We start from the raw sequence: 21,070 nt of genomic DNA, 5'->3' as shown, positions 1-21,070 counted from the left end.
GCAAAGGACTTGGAAGAGCAGTTGAACGGAATGGATGGTGTCTTGAAGGGAGGATATAAGATGAACATCAACAAAAGCAAAACGAGGATAATGGAATGTAGTCGAATTAAGTCGGGTGATGTTGAGGGTATTAGATTAGGAAATGAGACACTTAAAGTAGTAAAGGAGTTTTGCTATTTGGGGAGCAAAATAACTGATGATGGTCGAAGTAGAGAGGATATAAAATGTAGACTGGCAATGGCAAGGAAAGCGTTTCTGAAGAAGAGAAATTTGTTAACATCGAGTATAGATTTAAGCGTCAGGAAGTCATTTCTGGAAGTATTTGTATGGATTGTAGCCATGTATGGAAGTGAAACATGGACGGTAAATAGTTTGGACAAGAAGAGAATAGAAGCTTTCGAAATCTGGTGCTACAGAAGAATGCTGAAGATTAGATGGGTAGATCACATAACTAACGAGGAGGTACTGAATAGGATTGGGGAGGAGTTTGTGGCACAACTTGACCAGAAGAATGGATCGGTTGGTAGGACATGTTCTGAGGCATCAAGGGATCACCAATTTAGTATTGGATGGCAGCGTGGAGGGTAAAAATCGTAGGGGGAGACCAAGAGATGAATACACTAAGCAGATTCAGAAGGATGTAGGTTGCAGTAGGTACTTGGAGATGAGGAAGCTTGCACAGGATAGAGTAGCATGGAGAGCTGCATCAAACCAGTCTCAGGGCTGAAGACCACAACAACAACAACAACATGTTTTGTGTTAATCAGTCTTACAATGAACTGATAAAAGATTTTGCTTTATAATTTGTATGCTATATCAACACCGCTACGTTTGTCACATTAACCGAGTTCTCTGTCGGAGCTTGACAGAACACGACAAGACGAAAAGTTAGTCACCCTCAAGACATACCGCGCTAACTCCGTGTAACGCCGCCTTTAGCCGTGATTACGGTCCTAATATGGTGTGCAAGAGTGTGTAGGTATGCCATATCAACATGAAGTCACTCATTGGTTATTAGATGTCGTAGAACTACGAACTTGGAGGGATATTGATTGCTAGGGTATCCAAGTGTTCATGATAATACGAATTATTTCCGCCAATTTTGGTTGAAAAAATTGGGAGTGTGTTGTGTGACATGGTGGACTATTCCCGCTACGGCCCCCCTATGGTTTCATGAAGTTCCGACAGGTGGCGGCGCCATACGTAGTCCTCAGAATGGCGTCTGTAATGAACGTGCGTTCCAAGCAAAGGGCTGTTCATTGAGTTACTTTTGGCGGGGAACCAGAGCATCGCAGATATTCATAGGCGCATCCAGAATGTGTGCGGGAGCCCGGCAGTGACATGAAGCACGGTGTATCGCTGGGTGAGGGTCTGTCGCCATCGCAGCTGGGTCGCGCAAAACGAACTACTACTGGCCAGGGATGGCCCTTCCGCCGGTGTTGGTATGCGGCTTTCGTCTCGTTTGCTCTGCCCGTCATGCGTTATTTTGTTGCCTAGATAGCGGAATTCCTTGACTTCGGGTACTTCGGGGTCCCTAATTCTGATGTTACGTTTCTCGTTGTTCTCATTTCTGATACTTCTCACTACTTTCATCTTTCTTCTATTTTCTCTCAATTCATATTCTGTACCCATTAAACTGTTCATTCCAATCAACAGACCCTGTTATTCTCCTTCACATTCACCGAGGATAGCAGTGTCATAAGCGAACTTCACCAATGATACTCTTTCATTCTGAATTTCAATCCCGCACTTGAATCTTTCATTTATTTCTGTCATCGCTTCTTCGGTGTATAGACTGAACAGTAGGGGGAAGAGACTAGACTCTTTTAATCAGATTCTTTCTTGACCTCCCACTGCTATTGTTCCGCCGGCCGAAGTGGCCGAGCGGTTCTAGGCGCTACAGTCTGGAACCGCGCTACTGCTACGGTCGCAGGTTCGAATCCTGCCTCGGGCATGGATGTGTGTGATGTCCTTAGGTTAGTTAGGTTTAAGTAGTTCTAAGTTCTAGGGGACTCATGACCTCAGATGGTAAGTCCCATAGTGCTCAGAGCCATTTGAACGATTTTTGAACGCTCTCCTGGACGACAGCACATAACACGAACTATATCGGGCTTTTAGTTAACACTCTGCTGATATACAACGTTTGGTACCGATCTGACCGTCTGACAACTGGAGGTTTGGGTGTCAGTTAATAATTTATTCCAATCTTATACAGTCTCCGAAGATAGCAAGAGCAGAGAAGTGCGAGAAATATTGCAGAATCAGCTTAACAACTCGTGCATCCAAGTTGCTGATAAGAATAATATGTAGACGAATGGTAAGGAAAATTGAGGATGGGTTAGAAGATGATCACTTTGGCTTCAGAAAAGGGTAAGACACAAGAGAGACAGTTCTGACATTGCGGTTGATAAGGAATGCAAGACTGAAGAAAAATGACGACGCCTTCATAGCATTTGTCGGCGAGGAAAAAGCTTTCAACAACGTAAAATTGTGCAAGAGGTATGAAATGTATCATAGGGATAACCCATAGGTAAAGACGGGTAATATTCAATATATACAGGAAGCAAGAGGGAAAGATAGCAAGTGGCTCTGAGCACTATGGGACTTAACTTCTGAGGTCATTAGTCCCCTAGAACTTAGAACTACTTAAACCTAACTAACCTAAGGACATCACACATGTCCACGCCCGAGGCAGGATTCGACCCTGCGACCGTAGCGGTCGTGCGGTTCCAGACTGAAGTGCCTAGAACCGCTCGGCTACAGCGGCCGGTCCCAGGAGAGCGTGCGTAACTGGTTAGAAATAAGTAACATCTGACCTATGGAGCACAGGAAAAGCGTAACGTAGAGCTTCCGCGGGAAAGTCGGTAGAGTATTAGTTTCTTGTGCCAAGTGTCACGGGTTCGAGCACTGATTACACCAATTTTTGTACTGCAGTACGTGTGAAACTGTTATATGTGACAACATTATTCTTGACATGTGAAAGAACGTTCATAAATATTAATAACAATACTAATAACAACAACAAAAAGTATTAGTATTACTACCATTAATACTTCCACAGGTGTGATGCAATTGGTTTTTTTCCGTTCCCAATGTCTTGTTTATTCTGTGAAACTACAAATGTAGTCATAGGTTTTCTACTTTCAAATAAGCGAACCGCAAGTGGCTCCCAATAGAACACTGCTATAAACCCCGAAGAGTCCCTTTACATGTCTGGAACATATTCTCACATATAACTATTACACACGTACTAAAGTACAGTACCAAGCTTCCCGCGCCCGGGTTCGATTCCCGGCGGGGTCAGGGATTTTCTCTGCCTCGTGATGACTGGGTGTTGTGTGATGTCCTTAGGTTAGTTAGGTTTAAGTACTAAGTTCTAGGGGACTGATGACCATAGATGTTAAGTCCCATAGTGTTCAGAGCCATTTGATTTGAAGTACAGTACCGAGCCTCGAATCCAGGATCCTTGGTACGACAAACTAACGCCTTAACGACCTTCTCTGCGAGAGCACTAGACGACTAACATTTACAGTTACGCATTTCCTGCGCTCCATAGGTTACATGTTAGTTATTACTTACCACTTACGCACTTTCTCCTGGACCAAGAACATAGCACGAACTATATAGGAGTTTTGTCTGATACTCCATAGACGCACAACGTTTTTCACCTACCTGATTGTCTGACATCAGGAGATTTGGGTATGAGCAACGTCGGGTAAGCAGTTCGTACACAAATAAGTAATCCACAGTCTTTGACGGATGGTTTCGTCGGCATTTGTCACATGTTAACACTACTCGCAACACTGCGCGTACTGTAGAACAGAGATTTCGACATAAGAAGCACAGCTGTTAGGCCCGCAGTACCTCTGAGAGCCTGCTGGCCACGACAGCGCCCGCCGAGCCGCCCCCGACGACGATGAAGTCGTAGTGCGGCTGGAGGCGGCGCGCGTCCACCACCCTGGACTCGGGGTCGAGAGCGTCGTAGCGGTAGTACAGCACGCCCGCCACCAGCAGCGGCACCAGCCACAGCGACGTCTTGAGCGCCGCCGTCGCCGCCACCAGGCCCACCCCCAGCAGCATCTCCTCCTCTGCTCTGGGGCTCCCTCCGGCCGCGGACGGTCACCTGCCGGCGAGCAGGCAGCGCCAGCCACTTCTCCCCCAGTCACGGCTTCCCAGACACGCAACCTCCCCCCCGGTCACTTACAACTGCTCACAGCTACTGAAGGATGTGTCTGTTTTCAAGAGGAACACAGTAATGGACTAGCACAACATATGGCACTGGTTGGGTTGTTGACGGTGCAACTAGCTCCCACACTCCTAAAACGCGTCTAAACGTGCAAGTGAATGTTTATACACAACAGCCTCTGTCGGAGTGAAAGTATTCGTTGCTCCACTTAGAAGTAAGACATAACACACGAACTGAAACAAAACTATAAATGCACACTGGATGCCTGTCGTGAAAATAAAACCACTGATACTTGTATTTAAAAATAAAAATAAAATATAAAGAAAAATGTGTGGATGATTTTCTGACTAGACTGTTACTAGGTTTACACGAAGAAAAGTGCAACTACCGTACATATAAATTTGCGAGATTCCTGCCATCTATGAAGTCAGCATTATAACGCACTTTCTCAGTGTTCGTTTTGTCTATTCGAGTATTTACAGCAGTGGCACATACTAAGTGCTACAGTATGGTCCCGTGGCTATGAAAAAGACAAGAATTCGAATTTCATGCTAATCACACTTGACTAGCTCTTCGTCGTTATTTGCTCATGCTGGGAAATAAAGAACGCTTCCGACCTCACTGGTTCGTAACCGCATTAATAGTTGAGTGACACGTCCCCGTAAGCAGTTCGTCGCTAGGCGGGTCGTGGAAGCGCTTCCATTATTCTCCTTATTTCGGAAAAGTTCAGTGTCGAGCGCCACGATTCCTTGTGGCACAACTCGAAGAAGAGTATTTTTGACGTTTCGTGGCGGAGAGCGGCAGACACACTTCGTAGGACGACACGTGTTTCGTGGAAGTGGAACGTCGTCATCACTGCACCTGTTAACAGAAAGAGAGATAACGTTCAGTTTGTTTCTCTTTTTTGTTGTAGATTGTTACGGTACTAAATATAAGATTTGCGAGCAAAGCTGGTTTAGGTGTTAGGAAGCATTGTCTCCACAGCTGTGATTCAGTCGGTTTTTACAATTATTTCATACTTATGACGCCGAAATAATGTATTAGTAGGCAAGTATAAGAGGAAAAGAAAACTGGTATGCATGTAGTACATGAACTGCATATCTGAGTTTGGAAAGTAATTCGCTGAACGATTATCTGATGAACCGCTACATAAAGGTATCATGAAACAGTGTTAAGATGCAGCCTTGAAAGAAAGTGTAAATAGGCTTTTAGGTTTTTATGCTGGTAACGCCACGTAGCGCTCTGTATGAAAATCACTGGCTGTGTTGTGTGCAGTCTGTGGCCGCTTGGCATTGTTGGAATATTCTCTATTGTAGAGTTGGGCAGTTGGATGTGAACAGCGCGTAGCGTTGCGCAGTTGGAGGTGAGCCACCAGCAGTGGTGGATGTGGGGAGAGAGATGGCGGAATTTTGAGAGCGGATGATCTGGACGTGTGTCCATCAGAGACAGTAAATTTGTAAGACTGGATGTCATGAACTGATATATATATATATATATATATATATATATATATATATATATATATATATATATATATAAAATGACTTTTGGACACTATTAAGGTAAATACATTGTTTGTTCTCTATCAAAATCTTTGATTTCCTAACTATGCCTATCAGTAGTTAGTGCCTTCAGTAGTTAGAATCTTTTATTTAGCTGGCAGTACTGGCGCTCGCTGTATTGCAGTAGTTTGAGTAAGGAAGATTTTTGTGAGGTAAGTGATTCATGAAAGGTATAGGTTATTCTTAGTCAGGGCCATTCTTTTGTAGGGATTATTAAAAGTCAGATTGCGTTGCGCTAAAAATATTGTGAGTCAGTTAAGTGTTGATCAGAATAAGTAAAGAGAGTAATGTCTGAGTACGTTCAGTTTTGCTCAGCTGTTTGAAAAGCAAATAACGTAAGAGATTTACCAGCACAGTAATTCATAAATTTTTCTAAGGGGACGTTTCATAAAAGTTCTTGCCATACAACTTTCTGAGTACGCTTCCGGCGTCACCGTTGTTTCGGAGGTCTTAGCTTACAAATCATCCCTTGAAGAAGAATTTAGAATCGGCTTGAAATATTGATAAACAACATAAGAAGCTCTGACCTGTATGATTACGGCAAAGACCGGAATAATTACCTACCTTACAATCAAAATTTTCTCCTTTATTCACCTTATCTGTGTAGTGACAGATTATTTCATTAACTCCATTGCGTTGTGCAGCATGAAAGATTGTGATTTGAGAAGTAACCGCATGATTAATTCAATGGCTCCCTGAATTTTTTATAATGGTCTAGTGCTTCCTGTCCGAACATTCCAGTGCCATCCTGGAGACATTTCCGCTTGTGGCTCAGAAGTTCGATGCGAGAGCCGACTTGATCCCCACAGGCGAGGGAAATGTGAGTCGCTCTACCAGAAGGGCTAGTCATAAGCTCATGTCTGCGCGATCGTTTTGCAGCTAAGTTCTCAAGACGTACTTGGTCGTGCATCTTGCTTCCATCTGCACTCAGTTTCCTCCTTTTGCTGCGATCGTCAGCGAGTTGCTCCCACTTGTCACTGTCAGTATTAAATGCGCACGTATCTCGCTTGACGCAATCCCTAAAGCGTGGTGAAGGTCTTCCACGAGGTCTCTTTGCTCCTGCTATTTCACTGAGTAATGTGCGCCGGGGCAGACGGAGTGGTCCATACGACGCAGATGCCCGAACCACCGCAGGTGACTTTGCTTGAGCGTGGCTGTGACACTCTGTTGTTTTGCAGTTTTCAGAACCATATCATTTGTCACATGATGATATTCCCAAGATGCTCCGTAAGCACCGCAGGTGAAAGGCGTTGAGCTTTCGTTCCTGTTCGGCATACGACGTCCAAGTCTCAGCTGCACACAGGAGATTACTCAGCACACATGATTGAGACACGCGTAGTTTTGTCGACAATGTAAGGTGTTTGTTGTTCCATGCTCGTGTGCGGACCTTTCTGAAAGTATGGTAGCCTTTCCTATTCGTGCGTTTATCTCGTCATCCAGGGAGAGACTTTCTGTCATATTGAACCAAGATAGCAGAATTTATCGACTACCTTCGACTAGGAGCCGTCCAGTATGATGACAGGCGGATCTGTGTATCCTTGTGCCACGACAACCGACTTCTTTACGTTTACAGACATGGAGAAGAGCTTGCATGCAGTAGAGAATTCATCCATAATCTCTTGCAGATCGTCTTGAGTATACGCTACAAATACAGCATCGTCAGCAAATAAAAGACTGTTTACAAGCAAGTCTTCTCGGATCTGAGTAGAGAAATGTTGTAGAGCTTCCCATCAGCTCTGGTATACAGATGAATGCCCAGGTTAGTTCCACCAAAAGCAACTTCGAGGAGTGGGAGCCAATGCGCAGCCTTGAGGAATCCCTCTTTTCACGGGTCAGATGTGATTCCGTCGAAGACCGCAGCACCTTCCATATCTTCGTGAAAAGCCATCATCAAGAGCTTTGGAGGACATCCTATCTTCAAAAGTACTGCATACAGTCCATCTCTGCTTACAGTGTCGAAAGCCTTGTTTAGGTCGTTAAAGGCAATGAACAGAGGGGTTTTCCGCTCGCGGCACTTTTCCTGAATTTGCCGGAGTGTGAAAATCATATCAACTGTAGATCGTTGGGGACGAAACCCCACATTGTTCCTGAGGGCATACGCGCTCGGCGAGCTTCTGAACTCTGTGCGACACGACAGGGGTAAATGTTTTGCAGGTATACTCAGATTCCTCGGTGGCAGATGCAATCGTCGCGATCAACTTTACCTTCGTATAAAGTAACAATATTGGCATCGCGCATGTCTTGCGGCACAGGACCCTGAGCCCAACATTTCAGTTGAGGTTGAAAATCAGCGGAAAAACTGGCTTAAATTTTACAGTTACTGTGGAGATGTGTCTTTTCCAGGGCACTTCCCACATTTAAGCTGTGCAATTGCTCTTTGAAGATCCTCCACAGTAGGTGTGACTTCCAAGTCATGGTAAGGTGTCATCTGAGGAATTTCATCCATTGAATTTGGACTAATGTTGATGGAATGTGAGTAGAAGCTCGAGAAACTTTCTGCCCAACGGTGCAATTGACGATTTCGATGTGTGATGGCTTTTGCATCTGTTTCGTTGAGTGGTACGGTGTTCTTTGGAATGGCTCCAATGGCCCGTTTGATGCCCGATTGCACACCAACAATGTCGGAAGCACTGAAACATTCCCGTATGCCAGTGCAAATTTGCTCCCATTAGGAATTGATACATTTTCGGACAGTGTGTTTTTTATGCCAGATGACAGTGGCCTGACGCTTAGCCTCAAGGAGAGGTATCAGGACATCTACGTTCTCGATGAACCAATCCTGGGATTTTGCTTCCAGATTACCTAAGACATTTCCAGCCGTAACGGTAAGAAGCGATTTTATCTTCTGCCAGTCTTCAGAAATAGGAGCGGGTGGGTCCCAGGGATCCACCTCTTTTCGTATTTCGTCACTAAATACTTCTACTGCAGCAGCGTTTCTTGTTCGGCAAAGATTAATTTTTGTTTTGTCGCTACTAGTGCATGATCCGTGTAACAGTTTGCACTAAGGAAAGAACGTGTGTGAGAAAAGTAACGCAGATCTTTCCTTTTTGGTTAGAATAAGATCTAATTGGTACCAATGTTTTGAGCGGGGGTGCATCCAGGAAACCTTGTGGTTCAGTTTGCCTTTACAGTATGTATTGGTGACACACAACTGATACTCAGCACACAATTCAAGCAACCGTAGGCCATTTGCATTCATGTTGCCCTCTTGGTGTTTGCCGAGGCAGTCAGACCAATTGGCAAAATCACTACCAATATGATCGATGAATTCACCACCATATTAATAAATGGTTTATGATACTAATATATGTTTTAAAGCCAACTCACTGACATTAACTTCGAAAATACTCACTACATGCAATTCAGAACCTGTAAGAGGTTTCCACCCAGCATATGCATAAAGTATGAACAAGAGCAGATAGAAGATGTTGACAGTCTTAAATTCCTGGGATTACAAGTTGATAATAAATTCAGTTGGGAGGAGCACACCACAGAACAGCAGAAACTTAACAGATCTGTATTTGCAATTCGAGTGTTAGCAGACATAGGCGACATAAAAATGAAAAAGCTTGCATATTTTGCCTACTTTCATTCCATAGTGTCATATGCTATAATATTTTGGGGTAACTCTTCAAGTCAAACAAAAGTTTTCCGAGTCCAAAAGCGTGTAATACGTATTATTTGTGGAGTAAATTCACGGACGTCCTGTAGAAACCTCTTCAAAGAACTGGGTATACTAACTACTGCCTCTCACAAGGGAACCTCCCCATCGCACCCCCCTCAGATTTGGTTATAAGTTGGCACAGTGGATAGGTCTTGAAAAACTGAACACAGATCAATCGAGAAAGCAGGAAGAAATTGTGTGGAACTATGAAAAAAATAAGCAAAATATATATACTGAGTAGTCCATGGCAAGATAGGGAACTTCAACGGCGGTATCAGCTCAGGAGCGCCGTGGTCCCGTGGTTAGCGTGAGCAGCTGCGGTGCGAGAGGTCCTTGGTTCAAGTCTTCCCTCGAGTGAAAAGTTTAATTTTTTATTTTCATACAATTATTATCTGACAAACTCTTATGTTTTCATCACTTTTTGGGAGTGATTACCACATACACAAGAAAACCTAAATCAGGCAAGGTAGAAGAATCTTTTTATCCATTCGCCAAGTGTGCAAGCTAGGTGGGTCGACAACATACAGAGACGTCAATGAGCGAACGGACAGATCGTAACTTCGCGAAAATAAAAAAAATTAAAATATTCAGCCGAGGGAAGACTTGAACCAAGGACCCCTCATTCTGCAGTTGGTCACTCTAACCACGGGACCACGGCGCTTCTGAGGTCAGACATTCCTCTATGTTGCCTATCTTGCACACGGACTACTCAGTTTGTATATTTTGCTTATTTTTTTCATAGTTCCACACAACGTCTTCCTGTTTTTTCGGTTGATCTGTGTTCAGTTTTTCAAGGGCTATCCACTGTGTCAACTTATAACTAAATCTGAGGGGGATGCGATAGGGAGGTTCCCTTGTCAGTATATTTACTCCTTAATGAAATTTGTCCTAAATAATATATCTCTTTTTCCAACAAGCAGCTCAGTTCATACATACAATACCAGCAAAAAAAATGATCTGCACAAGGACTTAAAAGCACTTACTTTAGTTCAAGAAGGGGTCCACTACTCAGGAACACTCATCTTCAATAATTTGCCAGAAACATAAAAAAATTAGTTACAAATAAAGATCAGTTTAAAAGGAGCCTGAAAGACTTATTAGTGGCCAACTCCTTCTACTCCATTGACGAATTTTTTCATAGAAACTAATGATGTATATATTCATACTATTCGTATTGTTATTTCAGCTTAAAAAAAATTGACATGTTCCACATCCACGAGGATCTCCTCAGCGCGGATCTATGGAACGAAAAACTAATCTAATCTAACCGAGGGTGCACAGGCGGTCCCCGGAGTGCAGTCCTTGTACCACATCGCTGAGTTATTCATAAAACTGATCCTTGGCGTCTGCAGCTGAGGTAAGTGTTGGTGCATATACAGATATCAGCGTCAGTGGTCCACAAGTTTTTGTGAAACGCAGAATCATAATGCCTTCTGAGATCCCAAACGGATTTTCTGTACAACACAGCAAGTCATTGCGGACAGCAAAACCTATTCCTTGCTGTCTGGGGCTAGCAACATCTCTGCCCTTCCAGAAGAGTGGTTTTTTTCCCCGTATTGAGCCTCCTCCTGGCAGCCTGGCCTCCCGCAGTGCTGTTACAGCGGTATTGAGCCTGACTAGCTCTAAGTCGATAGCAGCCCTTTTGCGTAGCTGTCGTGAGCTGCAGCAGGTGTCCGGGAAGCCTTGCGGCATAGTGCGGATGTTCCATGTACCGATGCGTAATTCTTTACTTTTTATTTTACTTTTATTTTTTATTTTTGTAGCAGCGGGTGTCGATATTATGGTGACGACTTTTGGCAGTGCTAGTGTTCCAGGCGCCCAATGGAACACTCGGCACCAAGAGGGGCCAGCACCTACCTGACTGACCGGTGGCTGACTGGCCAGCGGACCTGCGACGGTCCCTCCCTCTGTCAACAGCGACCCCTGGCGCCCGCTCCTAAGCCCGCTAGAGCGAGCTTGTGACGGGTAACTGCTAGAGAGCCTGTGTAGCGAGGGAGTGGCCAACCGTACGATACGGCGGCCATTTTTCTGCCAAACTGTGGGCGGGACTTTTGAATGGCCAGTAGTGGAGTAGTGCAATACACACTCACCGAATCAAAAGCATAAGACAATACGGCGAAATCATTCGTTAAATGCCTTTCTTTACAGCTATAATATGCTCATAGTAGCCTACTACGCACAGCACAGGAAAATTTGATGCTGTGGCTGTAAAAATTATTCTTTACTTGCCTTTATCTCCTTTAAAGTTCGTTTACTAGACGTATTGCAATGAAAGTACGTAAATTAAAAAAAATATAGTGTATAGCATTTGTTTTGTATCGGAAGTGCATAACGCTAAAGATTTAACGTACCTGTATTACGTCAGAGGAATGAAAGTTGTAAGCACTTGTTTACTTGTGACATGCAAAAAGTGTGAGACGTATTAGTACTTCTTGACACGTCTTCAAACTTTCTACATGTCACAAGTAAACAATTTCTTACGACTTTCTTTCATATATATATACTGAATACCTCTCGTAGATAACAAACGAAGAAGATTACAAAAATCAGGTAATGTTAAATGTAAGCTACTGTAATAACGACCAAATATAACAAGAAAACTACCGTATCCCTTCTACCCCACAGTAAGTAGGCCTATTAAAAACTGTCTTCAAGAGTACCTACAATTATTTATTACGAATAATGTTTCAGCAACCACGACAACTGCGGAAAACGTGCTTACAACTTGCCTGCGTCAACAGTCAGGCAATAATATGGAAACCAAAATAATGCCTAGTGTTCTGATTCGGAACTAAATAAAGTTTGACGCTATGAAGTCGAATGAGCGTGGCACAGCAATTAGAGGAACTTTCCGTGTCGAGCAAGGACTGTCAGATACTGGCTTCAGGAAAGCTTGTGATGCTACCAGTATGCACGAACTTTAAAGAAATAAGAGCTCAAAAATGCAGTAAATTGTAATAAGCCTACCGAGTTCATCAAAATGGCGCCAAAGCTAATCAACCAATCACGTGCAACTTCACCTATGGCCACACTCTCTGTATACAGGCTCTCTAGTAACTTCCGCCATCCGTGTTGTTTTCACACGGGTGGGGTGTCCTGTCCGTGGACGCTGCTGCGCCTGGGACGCGGATTTTAGGTGACGGCCAGCTTGCTCACTACTCGTGCCACCCTTCGGCGTAGCTGACTGCTTCCACAGGAGCGAAAATACGCGACGTGTGGACTCAGGTTGGCTGCACGCAATTCCCGCTCATTTCCGGTTAGTATTTACCAGTAACTGTACCACGGATTCTTTAAAGACTCTAACGCCCATGTATAAAACAGGTTCAACCGCCTGATTACTTTGCAAATGAGGTAACGTGTTAAATATTTGATGTCAAGCATGTATACTAGAAAAACTTTAGAAAATGTGTGGTATCGTGTGTAAAGATCGTTGGAAACTAAACTAAGTGCTATCATTCTGGAAGAATACGGTCTTGTGTAATCTGCGTGTCGTAAGTTAAGCTGCGTAAAGACCTATACACCGTTTCTAACTGCAATGCTTCTCGTACTGTGTTAAACTTTCGACATAAGATTGTAGCACTCATGAGATGATTTTAAGAGCATTTTAAATTTTTGAATTCTAACTGAACACAATGTGGTCGGAAACAGTCTAAAAAGCTTGTAAGGGTGTTGCAGGGTAGATTGGGCTGAAGAATAATTAAGAAAAGAATTCGATACGTTGCGCCGTTTACGAGCTATTTAGCATTGAAGTTGCCCAGTTAGGTAAATTCGAGAGCGTGTAGACACTAAAATGCGGTAGCGCACAGACATCTCTGGGTCCATGAGTTACCACTTTTCCGAATGGTCATTGCCACTTGACATGTGCCTTTTCCGGATGTGATAAATTTAAGCTAAGTGAACAAAAGCTACGTTTATTCGGTTTGAGGAAAAAAACGGAGAACACGTTTGGCGACTGTCTCTGGCAGGCTGCCTGAATTTGCGCGTGCAGCAACCTGATCGGCTGACTTCAGCGCTAAATAACACGGAAGCGGCACACTGTGTCGAGTTCCTGTTCTTAACAGTTATTTCTCAGCACGACCTACCCTTCTACACCCTTACAAGCTGACTGTTTCTAACCACCCTGTATGTTCGGACGTGCTACCGCTCCTGCCACATCCCGTGCCTCGGCCTCCCCAACAACCTGTTCTGTGTGCCTTCAGGCGTCAAACTTCTGCTGCCCACACTCCTTTCTGTTCCTTAAATCTATTTCAGTCGCGGCCTTCCTCTGCGCCTTCCGTTCGTCGATGTTTATACAAATATATTCCTTGGTGCTCTTTCTTCTCCCATTCCCGTTAAACACCCAGAAAGGAAAATTGTCTGCTTTCTTTTTCATCCATTATGATATTTTCATGTGTATTATTTCCATTCCACACCCTAATTTGTTCTGTATTCCAAATGGGAGCTCCTTGATGTTCGTCTCAGAAAGTCCAGTTCTAGTACGGCTTCAATCTTCTTGCGGCTCTTCTCCTTTAATCGTCCAGCACTCCGAACCATAGCTGGTAATTGGAAGAACAATGGCTATATGTTTATTAAGTTTTGTTTCGTATCAGATTTTTGTGGACCATGAAAGGGAGTTCAATTTTGATACTGCTCTTCTTCCTGAGCTAGACCTACTTTTATGTTATCTTTACATGATCCGTAATTCTTAATTACGCTTCCTAGGGATTTATATCTCTCACAGTGTAAACACACTGTATTGTATTTCAAGTCCTATTATCCCGTCTTCTTTATGTTCAACTTCAGGCCCCACTTGCTGTACTATTAATTTTCTCACAATATAGGAGATATCTTGCTCATCGGTCGCGACCACCGTCTGGTCATCTGTGAATAAAATGATGTACACACAGCGGTGTTCTAGATAGGTTTCCCATTCTACGGTATTCATTTTTCAGTTCTGCGAAGTGACGAAATCACAGAAGCGTCAAAGTTGCACACAAGTCTGTCCATATATAAATGGCGATCTGTTTCGGATTTGGTCCATTATCAAGCCATCCACGTAATTCCTGCCGCAGTACCATAATGTTTGTACATTGGCCACATTGCTTGAATGGCTGACAAAGCGCAGTTACTGTTTGTACACTACAGCCCAGTACTGCACGCAGCATCTTGCATGGTTCTGTAATCTCATTGTGTCCACAAATCGCCATGCGGAACTGGAAAAATGAGTGCAATAAAATGGGTATTATGTAGAAGCACTGTACGTGTACCATGTCTTCGCAGATGGCCAGACGGTGCACGCAGCACTGCACTGACTACCGTATACAAGTAGTACAGGCACTCAGCCACTCATATAAGCAATGTGTGTAAGCTGTGGTAATACTTATGTGCATGGCTCGATAATGGACTAATGTCCCAAACCGGCCTCCATTTAAATAAGAACAAACTTCTGTGCAACTGTGACGGTTGTGTAATTTAACTGAGTCATAGTAAGTTGCTGCTTATTGCCATCCAGCATGCTGGAAGTGAGTAGATTTGTAAAATGGCTCAAATGGCTCTGAGCACTATGGGACTTAACTTCTGAGGTCGTCAGTCCCCTAGAACTTAGAACTAGTTAAACCTTACTAACCTAAGGATACCACACACATCCATGCCCGAGGCAGCATTCGAACCTGCGACCGTAGCGGTCGCGCGGTTCCAGACTGTAGCGCCTAGAACCGTTCGGCCACCACGGCCGGCAGTACATTTGTAGATATACTTTGAACAACGTTGAAAATAAACAACAACCTTCTTTCAATCCTTTAGTTATTTTAAACGATTTAGAGATGACAGGTCCTACCCTTATTCTTCCGTGCACATAATTATAGATGTTACATGCAGTTGTTATGAATAACGGGTCAGTGCCAAATAGTTCAGGTCGCTAGAGAGACGTTGTTGTAAGCATTTTCGAGATCGATGAACATTAAATGTGTTTCCAGATTTCTTTCAGATTGAGAATCAAATTGTTGTTGCCCGTGGAAGCTGAAAGACACGTTTCCTGTAACTGGTAACGCGCTCCATGAATGGGGTTACTCGTTTAGTAGTACAGATAACACAGAGGAGAACCCGATGGGACTCTTGTATTTGAATAAACAGGGACAACCGTCTGTGTACACAACAAAATAGCAAACGATTACTTATGGGTGCGTCCGCAGCTCGTGGTCGTGTGGTAGCGTTCTCGCTCCCCGCGCCCGGGTTCCCGGGTTCGATTCCCGGCGGGGTCAGGGATTTTCTCTGCCTCGTGATGACTGGGTGTTGTGTGATGTCCTTAGGTTAGTTAGGTTTAAGTAGTTCTAAGTTCTAGAGGACTGATGACCTAAGATGTCAAGTCCCATAGTGCTCAGAGCCATTTGAACCACTTATGGGTGCAAACGCAAGCGAAAGATAAAATAGTTGTGAAACGGGTGCGCCAATACACAGTGTTAAGTAGCCGTACATATTTTCATACTGAACTCCGTGCAGCAGAATGGAGAATGGTGTACTCTGCAAGACCACAACGTCAGGGTATCACAACAGACGTGAATGCTAGGCATGAATACGATCCCACAGGAACTGCAGGTATTGTTTATCGCCTTGTTCCACCGCATTCTAACTTTGGTTTTGTGCCAGGCATTTTTAACACTGTTAACTTTTGCTGTCTTTACATACACTGTGTTCGTATTGTTCGTGTCTCTGGTTATTCCTGCTTCAATTATTAACATTCAATGTTCGTAATTAATCATTTGGTGTACGCTATATTAGACTATTACAGATAGTGTTAGCGTTGAGGAAGTAGTATTCGGCATTTTCTGTACTGTTTGGCAATATAGCAAGCGCAGAAACACGAATAACTCTCACAGATCAGATAACCAGGTCAGCGTATTTCAGACTGCCTGCAGGGAAACCTAAATTTTTGCCTGACGTAAACTACGCATAAACACTTTTAGTAATGAACAGCCCCTCCCGCCGGAGGTTCGAGTCCTCCCTCGGGCATGGGTGTGTGTGTTGTTCTTAGTGTAAGTTAGTTTAAATAGAGTGTAAGTCTAGGGACCGATGACCTAAGCAGTTTGGTTCCTTAGAAATTCACACACATTTGAACATTTTGAACAGTAATGAACACTGACATTATAAATAGATTAAATAGAAAAGTTACTAGGGGGGAGAGAGAGAGAGAGAGAGAGAGAGAGAGAGAGAGAGAGAGAGAGTAATGAAAATGGGTTTGCCATACATGAAAGGATAAAAAAATGAAAAAAGCATTTGGAAAGTTGATGTTGAGAAACGCACAAAAACAACATGGTAATGAAACAAGAGTGCTTCTACGTGGGCGAGTGGCTAGCACCGAACTTTTTATTAGACAAATTAGGCGTAGCAGACAAAAGAATTATGAGGATAATTGTAGACCAATTGACAAAGACATTTATGCTGAATTGACAGCAGTAGCCCACGTTTTCAGACATGTCCGGGGCAATAAATTAACAAGGAGCTAGATCCGTTACTTAAAGTTATAAACACATAACGTAGAGGAGCAGGAGTGGACGAAGAAGAAGTTATTTCTGGCAGAAAGTGTTAAAATCGAAAGGATTATAGGGTAGAAGCGACAACAGATCATGTGTCATGTGATGCGAGGCGAGAGAAAAAAAGATATTGTGAAAAGATAAAAGAATGTTAGTGAAATGAATATAGGAAGTAAGAAGGGATAGGAATTGGAACCTGGCTCCTAGCTGACCATAACAGGGGGGGGAAGTGAAGTTCCATACACCCAGAGCCAATTAGAGACTTACGGGTGGCGGTGACGAAGCTGGCAACAGATGCCAGGTACCCGCCTACCGTGCAAAGGGAGTCAAAAAATAGCCCGTGACGAAAGCAGATCAATGGAAGGGCGTCGCCCGCAGCGGCCGTGGCGTGCCGCACGCGACGGGCGTGTCGCACGCCACTTTGGTCACCCCGTTATCCCAGGATTCACCCGACTGGACTTCACACCGCATTAGGGTTACCTTGTTGCTAATAGCGACGTTCAGTAACTGTGTAGCTGTCAAAAGAGGCGAATCCGAATGACTGCAAAACAGAGTCCTGTATCCCTGTGGTGCCTTCAGTATCGTACATGACGAGCCTCGGGTACAAGTGTTTATGGCGGAAACTGAACGTACGGAGAGGGAGCTAAGTATCTTGACCTACATTTTCACTTTGAAAATAACGTTTATTAAAGCATCGGATTAAAATTCATTCTTTATAAACTCACTACACTGGGGTCTGCCCCAGCGAATTCACGTAATCAGGAAGATAACCATATGCAGGCTTTTTAAAATCCATTGTTTCATTTTCCCTATAATGTCACATAGATGCAAGCCATGGATACTGAATACTTCGCCTGCTGAGAATGTCGCGACGGAGAAAGAAACATTCAGACCAGACCAGACCAGAATGCCTCCTTCGAGACATAAGCTCGCAGATGTTGTGGAGACACGCTGGATTATCTAATGGTATCTGGACTCGATGGCGACAGCGATGTGTATTTCAATGAATGATTGATACCAGTTTTCGCTTCATATACAGGGTGTTACAAAAAGGTACGGCCAAACTTTCAGGAAACATTCCTCGCCCACAAAGAAAGAAAAGATGCTATGTGGACATGTGTCCGGAAACGCTTACTTTCCATGTTAGAGCTCATTTTATTACTTTGTAACGCCGGAAATGCATATCCTCCTATTTCCATCTATTGTACTACAATTTCTTTTCCTTGTTTTTCTACCTCAAGATATGACATTTCTGTGTCTTTATATATTGTAATTGTTTTACTATTTGTATATATATATATATATATATATATATATATATATATATATATATTTATGCATTTATGTCGATGTATAATTGGTTTGTTTTGTAAATATTATTTGTATTTTACGCTGGGTCTCGCCTAGGGAAAACTATGCTATCGAACGAATACATCGATAGGTCGAACGGAGAACTAAAGTGTTTAGGATCTTTGGTGGTGTTAACTCTGCCGCGTGGAGCGCGGGCAGAGAGAGTCTGGCTGGGGTAGTGCAGTGGAGCAGGTGTGTTGTGTGATGCTCCCGCGAGTTGCCGCGCTTTCAGTGTTTGGCAGCATGTAATTGCGCTCGACTTGCGATGATAGTTTCTGACATGGTGTCGCGGACGGGCAGCATTAGCTGGCGCACATCAAGAGCCAGTTTCGCCTGGTGACCGTGTCGAGAAGAAGGCGCGCCAGCATCCAGCTTCTGCAACAGCGACGGCCGACAATGAGTCACTGTTGCCACCTCCTCGATCGACGGCTTCAAACCTTCAATCAACCAACAAGGAAGACTGGAAGCACGTAAAGTTTTAGAACTGTATGGCAGACCTCAGCTTTTAAAACTGTTCAAATCACAAAATTACAGCAACGTAGCATGAACCTTTGTTGCTCATTGTCCCAATTGCATTACCAAGCAGGGTCCCTTCCTTTTCCGGAATGAAACCGAGTGTCGTTGAAATTCAAACGCCAGCATTAAAGCAATATAATTCGATTTCACTGCTTTAATTTCAAAGTTCAGTTAAAGTATTCATAGCTGGCTACAATATTTAGATTACGCAAGCACAAATTAAGAGTGCGAGTTTTGTTACCGTATTTTAGCTTAGCTGTGACTGCAGCTCAGCTTGGTACGTACTAAATTTTACTATTGTTAATTGTTCAGAATCATTTAATTCAAGTTCAAAGTTAAATCTCTTATTTCTAAATTGCGTAGATTCAAGTAACTTTTGAAATGATTGTTGAGGTAGCCCAAGACTAACCGTATTTTACTGAATTTCGATGTGCTTCAGAAAGAAAGCTCACTATTAATTTCAGTCACTAAATTAACTTTCAATTTTCCGGTTTTATTAATTCTTTTGCTAAATTAAATCAGAGTGTAGCGAAATTTATTACTTCTGACAAACTTTCAGTTTTCACACTACACGTGTCAACCTTCAGTTGCCACGCTTCTAGTGCTAATTATATGTGTAATAACCTTTCTTTTTCAGTTACTATAGTAATTGTCCTTAGGACTGGCGACCGTAATTTCCGCAAATCTCAAATATCTAATTACCGCTAGTTAATTGTTAACGTAACGGCCGCACATTTACTTTTTTTATTAACTTTACCCTTTTCAAAATTAATTTCAACCTGTTTCATTTGCATTTTTCCTTTCAATTAAGATGTAACCCTTTCCTCCCTCTTTACCGACAGATTAACTTCGGTGACGATTGCTTTTCTCAAATTTCCATTAGGTACACGCGGTTTAATTTTTCACTGTCATTAAGGTCGATAAGCGAGGGGGAGGTTACAACTTCTCTTCAAATCACATTAAGCATGGAATGGAAACACACAGCAACAGAACGTACCAGCGTGACTTCAAACACTTTGTTACAGGAAATGTTCAAAATGTCCTCCGTTAGCGAGGATACATGCATCCACCCTCCGTCGCATGGAATCCCTGATGCGCTGATTCAGCCCTCGAGAATGGCGTGTTGTATCACAGCCGTCCACAATACGAGCACGAAGAGTCTCTACATTCGGTACCGGGGTTGCGTAGACAAGAGCTTTCAAATGCCCCCATAAATGAAAGTCGAGAGGGTTGAGGTCAGAAGAGCGTGGAGGCCATGGAATTGGTCCGCCTCTACCAATCCATCGGTCACCGAATCTGTCGTTGAGAAGCGTACGAAAACTTCGACTGAAATGTGCAGGAGCTCCATCTTGCATGAACCACATGTTGTGTCGTACTTGTAAAGGCATGTGTTCTAGCAGCACAGGTAGAGTATCCCGTATGAAATCATGATAACGTGCTCCATTGAGCGTAGGTGGAAGAACATGGGGCCCAATCGAGACATCAACAATGCCTGCCCAAACGTTCACAGAAAATCTGTGTTGATGACGTGATCGCACAATTGCGGATTCTCGTCAGCCCACACATGTTGATTGTGAAAATTTACAATTTGATCACGTTGGAATGAAGCCTCATCCGTAAAGAGAACATTTGCACTGAAATGAGGATTGACACATTGTTGGATGAACCATTCGCAGCAGTGTACCCGTGGAGGCCAACCAGCTGCTGATAGTGCCTGCACACGCTGTACATGGTACGGAAACAACTGGTTCTCCCGTAGCACTCTCCATACAGTGACGTGGTCAACGTTACCTTGTACAGCAGCAACTTCTCTGACGCTGACATTAGGGTTATCGTCAATTGCACGAAGAATTGCCTCGTCCGTTGCAGGTGTCCTCGTCGCTCTAGGTCTTCCCCAGTCGCGAGTCATAGGCTGGAATGTTCCGTGCTCCCTAAGACGCCGATCAATTGCTTCGAAAGTCTTCCTGTCGGGACACCTTCAAATGGCTCAAATGGCTCTGAGCACTATGGGACTCAACTGCTGAGGTTATTAGTCCCCTAGAACTTAGAACTAGTTAAACCTAACTAACCTAAGGACAGCACAAACATCCATGCCCGAGGCAGGATTCGAACCTGCGACCGTAGCGGTCTTGCGGTTCCAGACTGCGCGCCTTTAACCGCACGGCCACTTCGGCCGGCGGGACACCTTCGTTCTGGAAATCTGTCTCGATACAAACGTACCGCGCCACGGCCCGTGCTAATCCATACATCAAATGGGCATCTGCCTACTCCGCATTTGTAAACA

General features: G+C 43.7%; 1 protein-coding gene across 1 annotated transcript in view; it reads right to left on the bottom strand.

Annotated features, from left to right (window-relative positions):
- The window catches only part of LOC126203057 (glucose dehydrogenase [FAD, quinone]-like), a 158,293-nt gene that overhangs the window by 52,896 nt on the left and 84,327 nt on the right, over positions 1–21,070 (bottom strand). The window contains exon 2 of the mRNA XM_049937295.1: positions 3,865–5,047. Within this exon, the coding sequence (XP_049793252.1) occupies positions 3,865–4,080 (216 nt within the window). The 5' untranslated portion in view covers positions 4,081–5,047. The remainder of the gene's footprint in view (positions 1–3,864; positions 5,048–21,070) is intronic.

Source organism: Schistocerca nitens, chromosome 9, assembly GCF_023898315.1.
Source record: "Schistocerca nitens isolate TAMUIC-IGC-003100 chromosome 9, iqSchNite1.1, whole genome shotgun sequence".
Classification (NCBI taxonomy): domain Eukaryota; kingdom Metazoa; phylum Arthropoda; class Insecta; order Orthoptera; family Acrididae; genus Schistocerca; species Schistocerca nitens.
The sequence above is the reverse complement of the archived record's forward strand: the minus strand, read 5'-3'. Positions and strand labels throughout refer to the sequence as shown.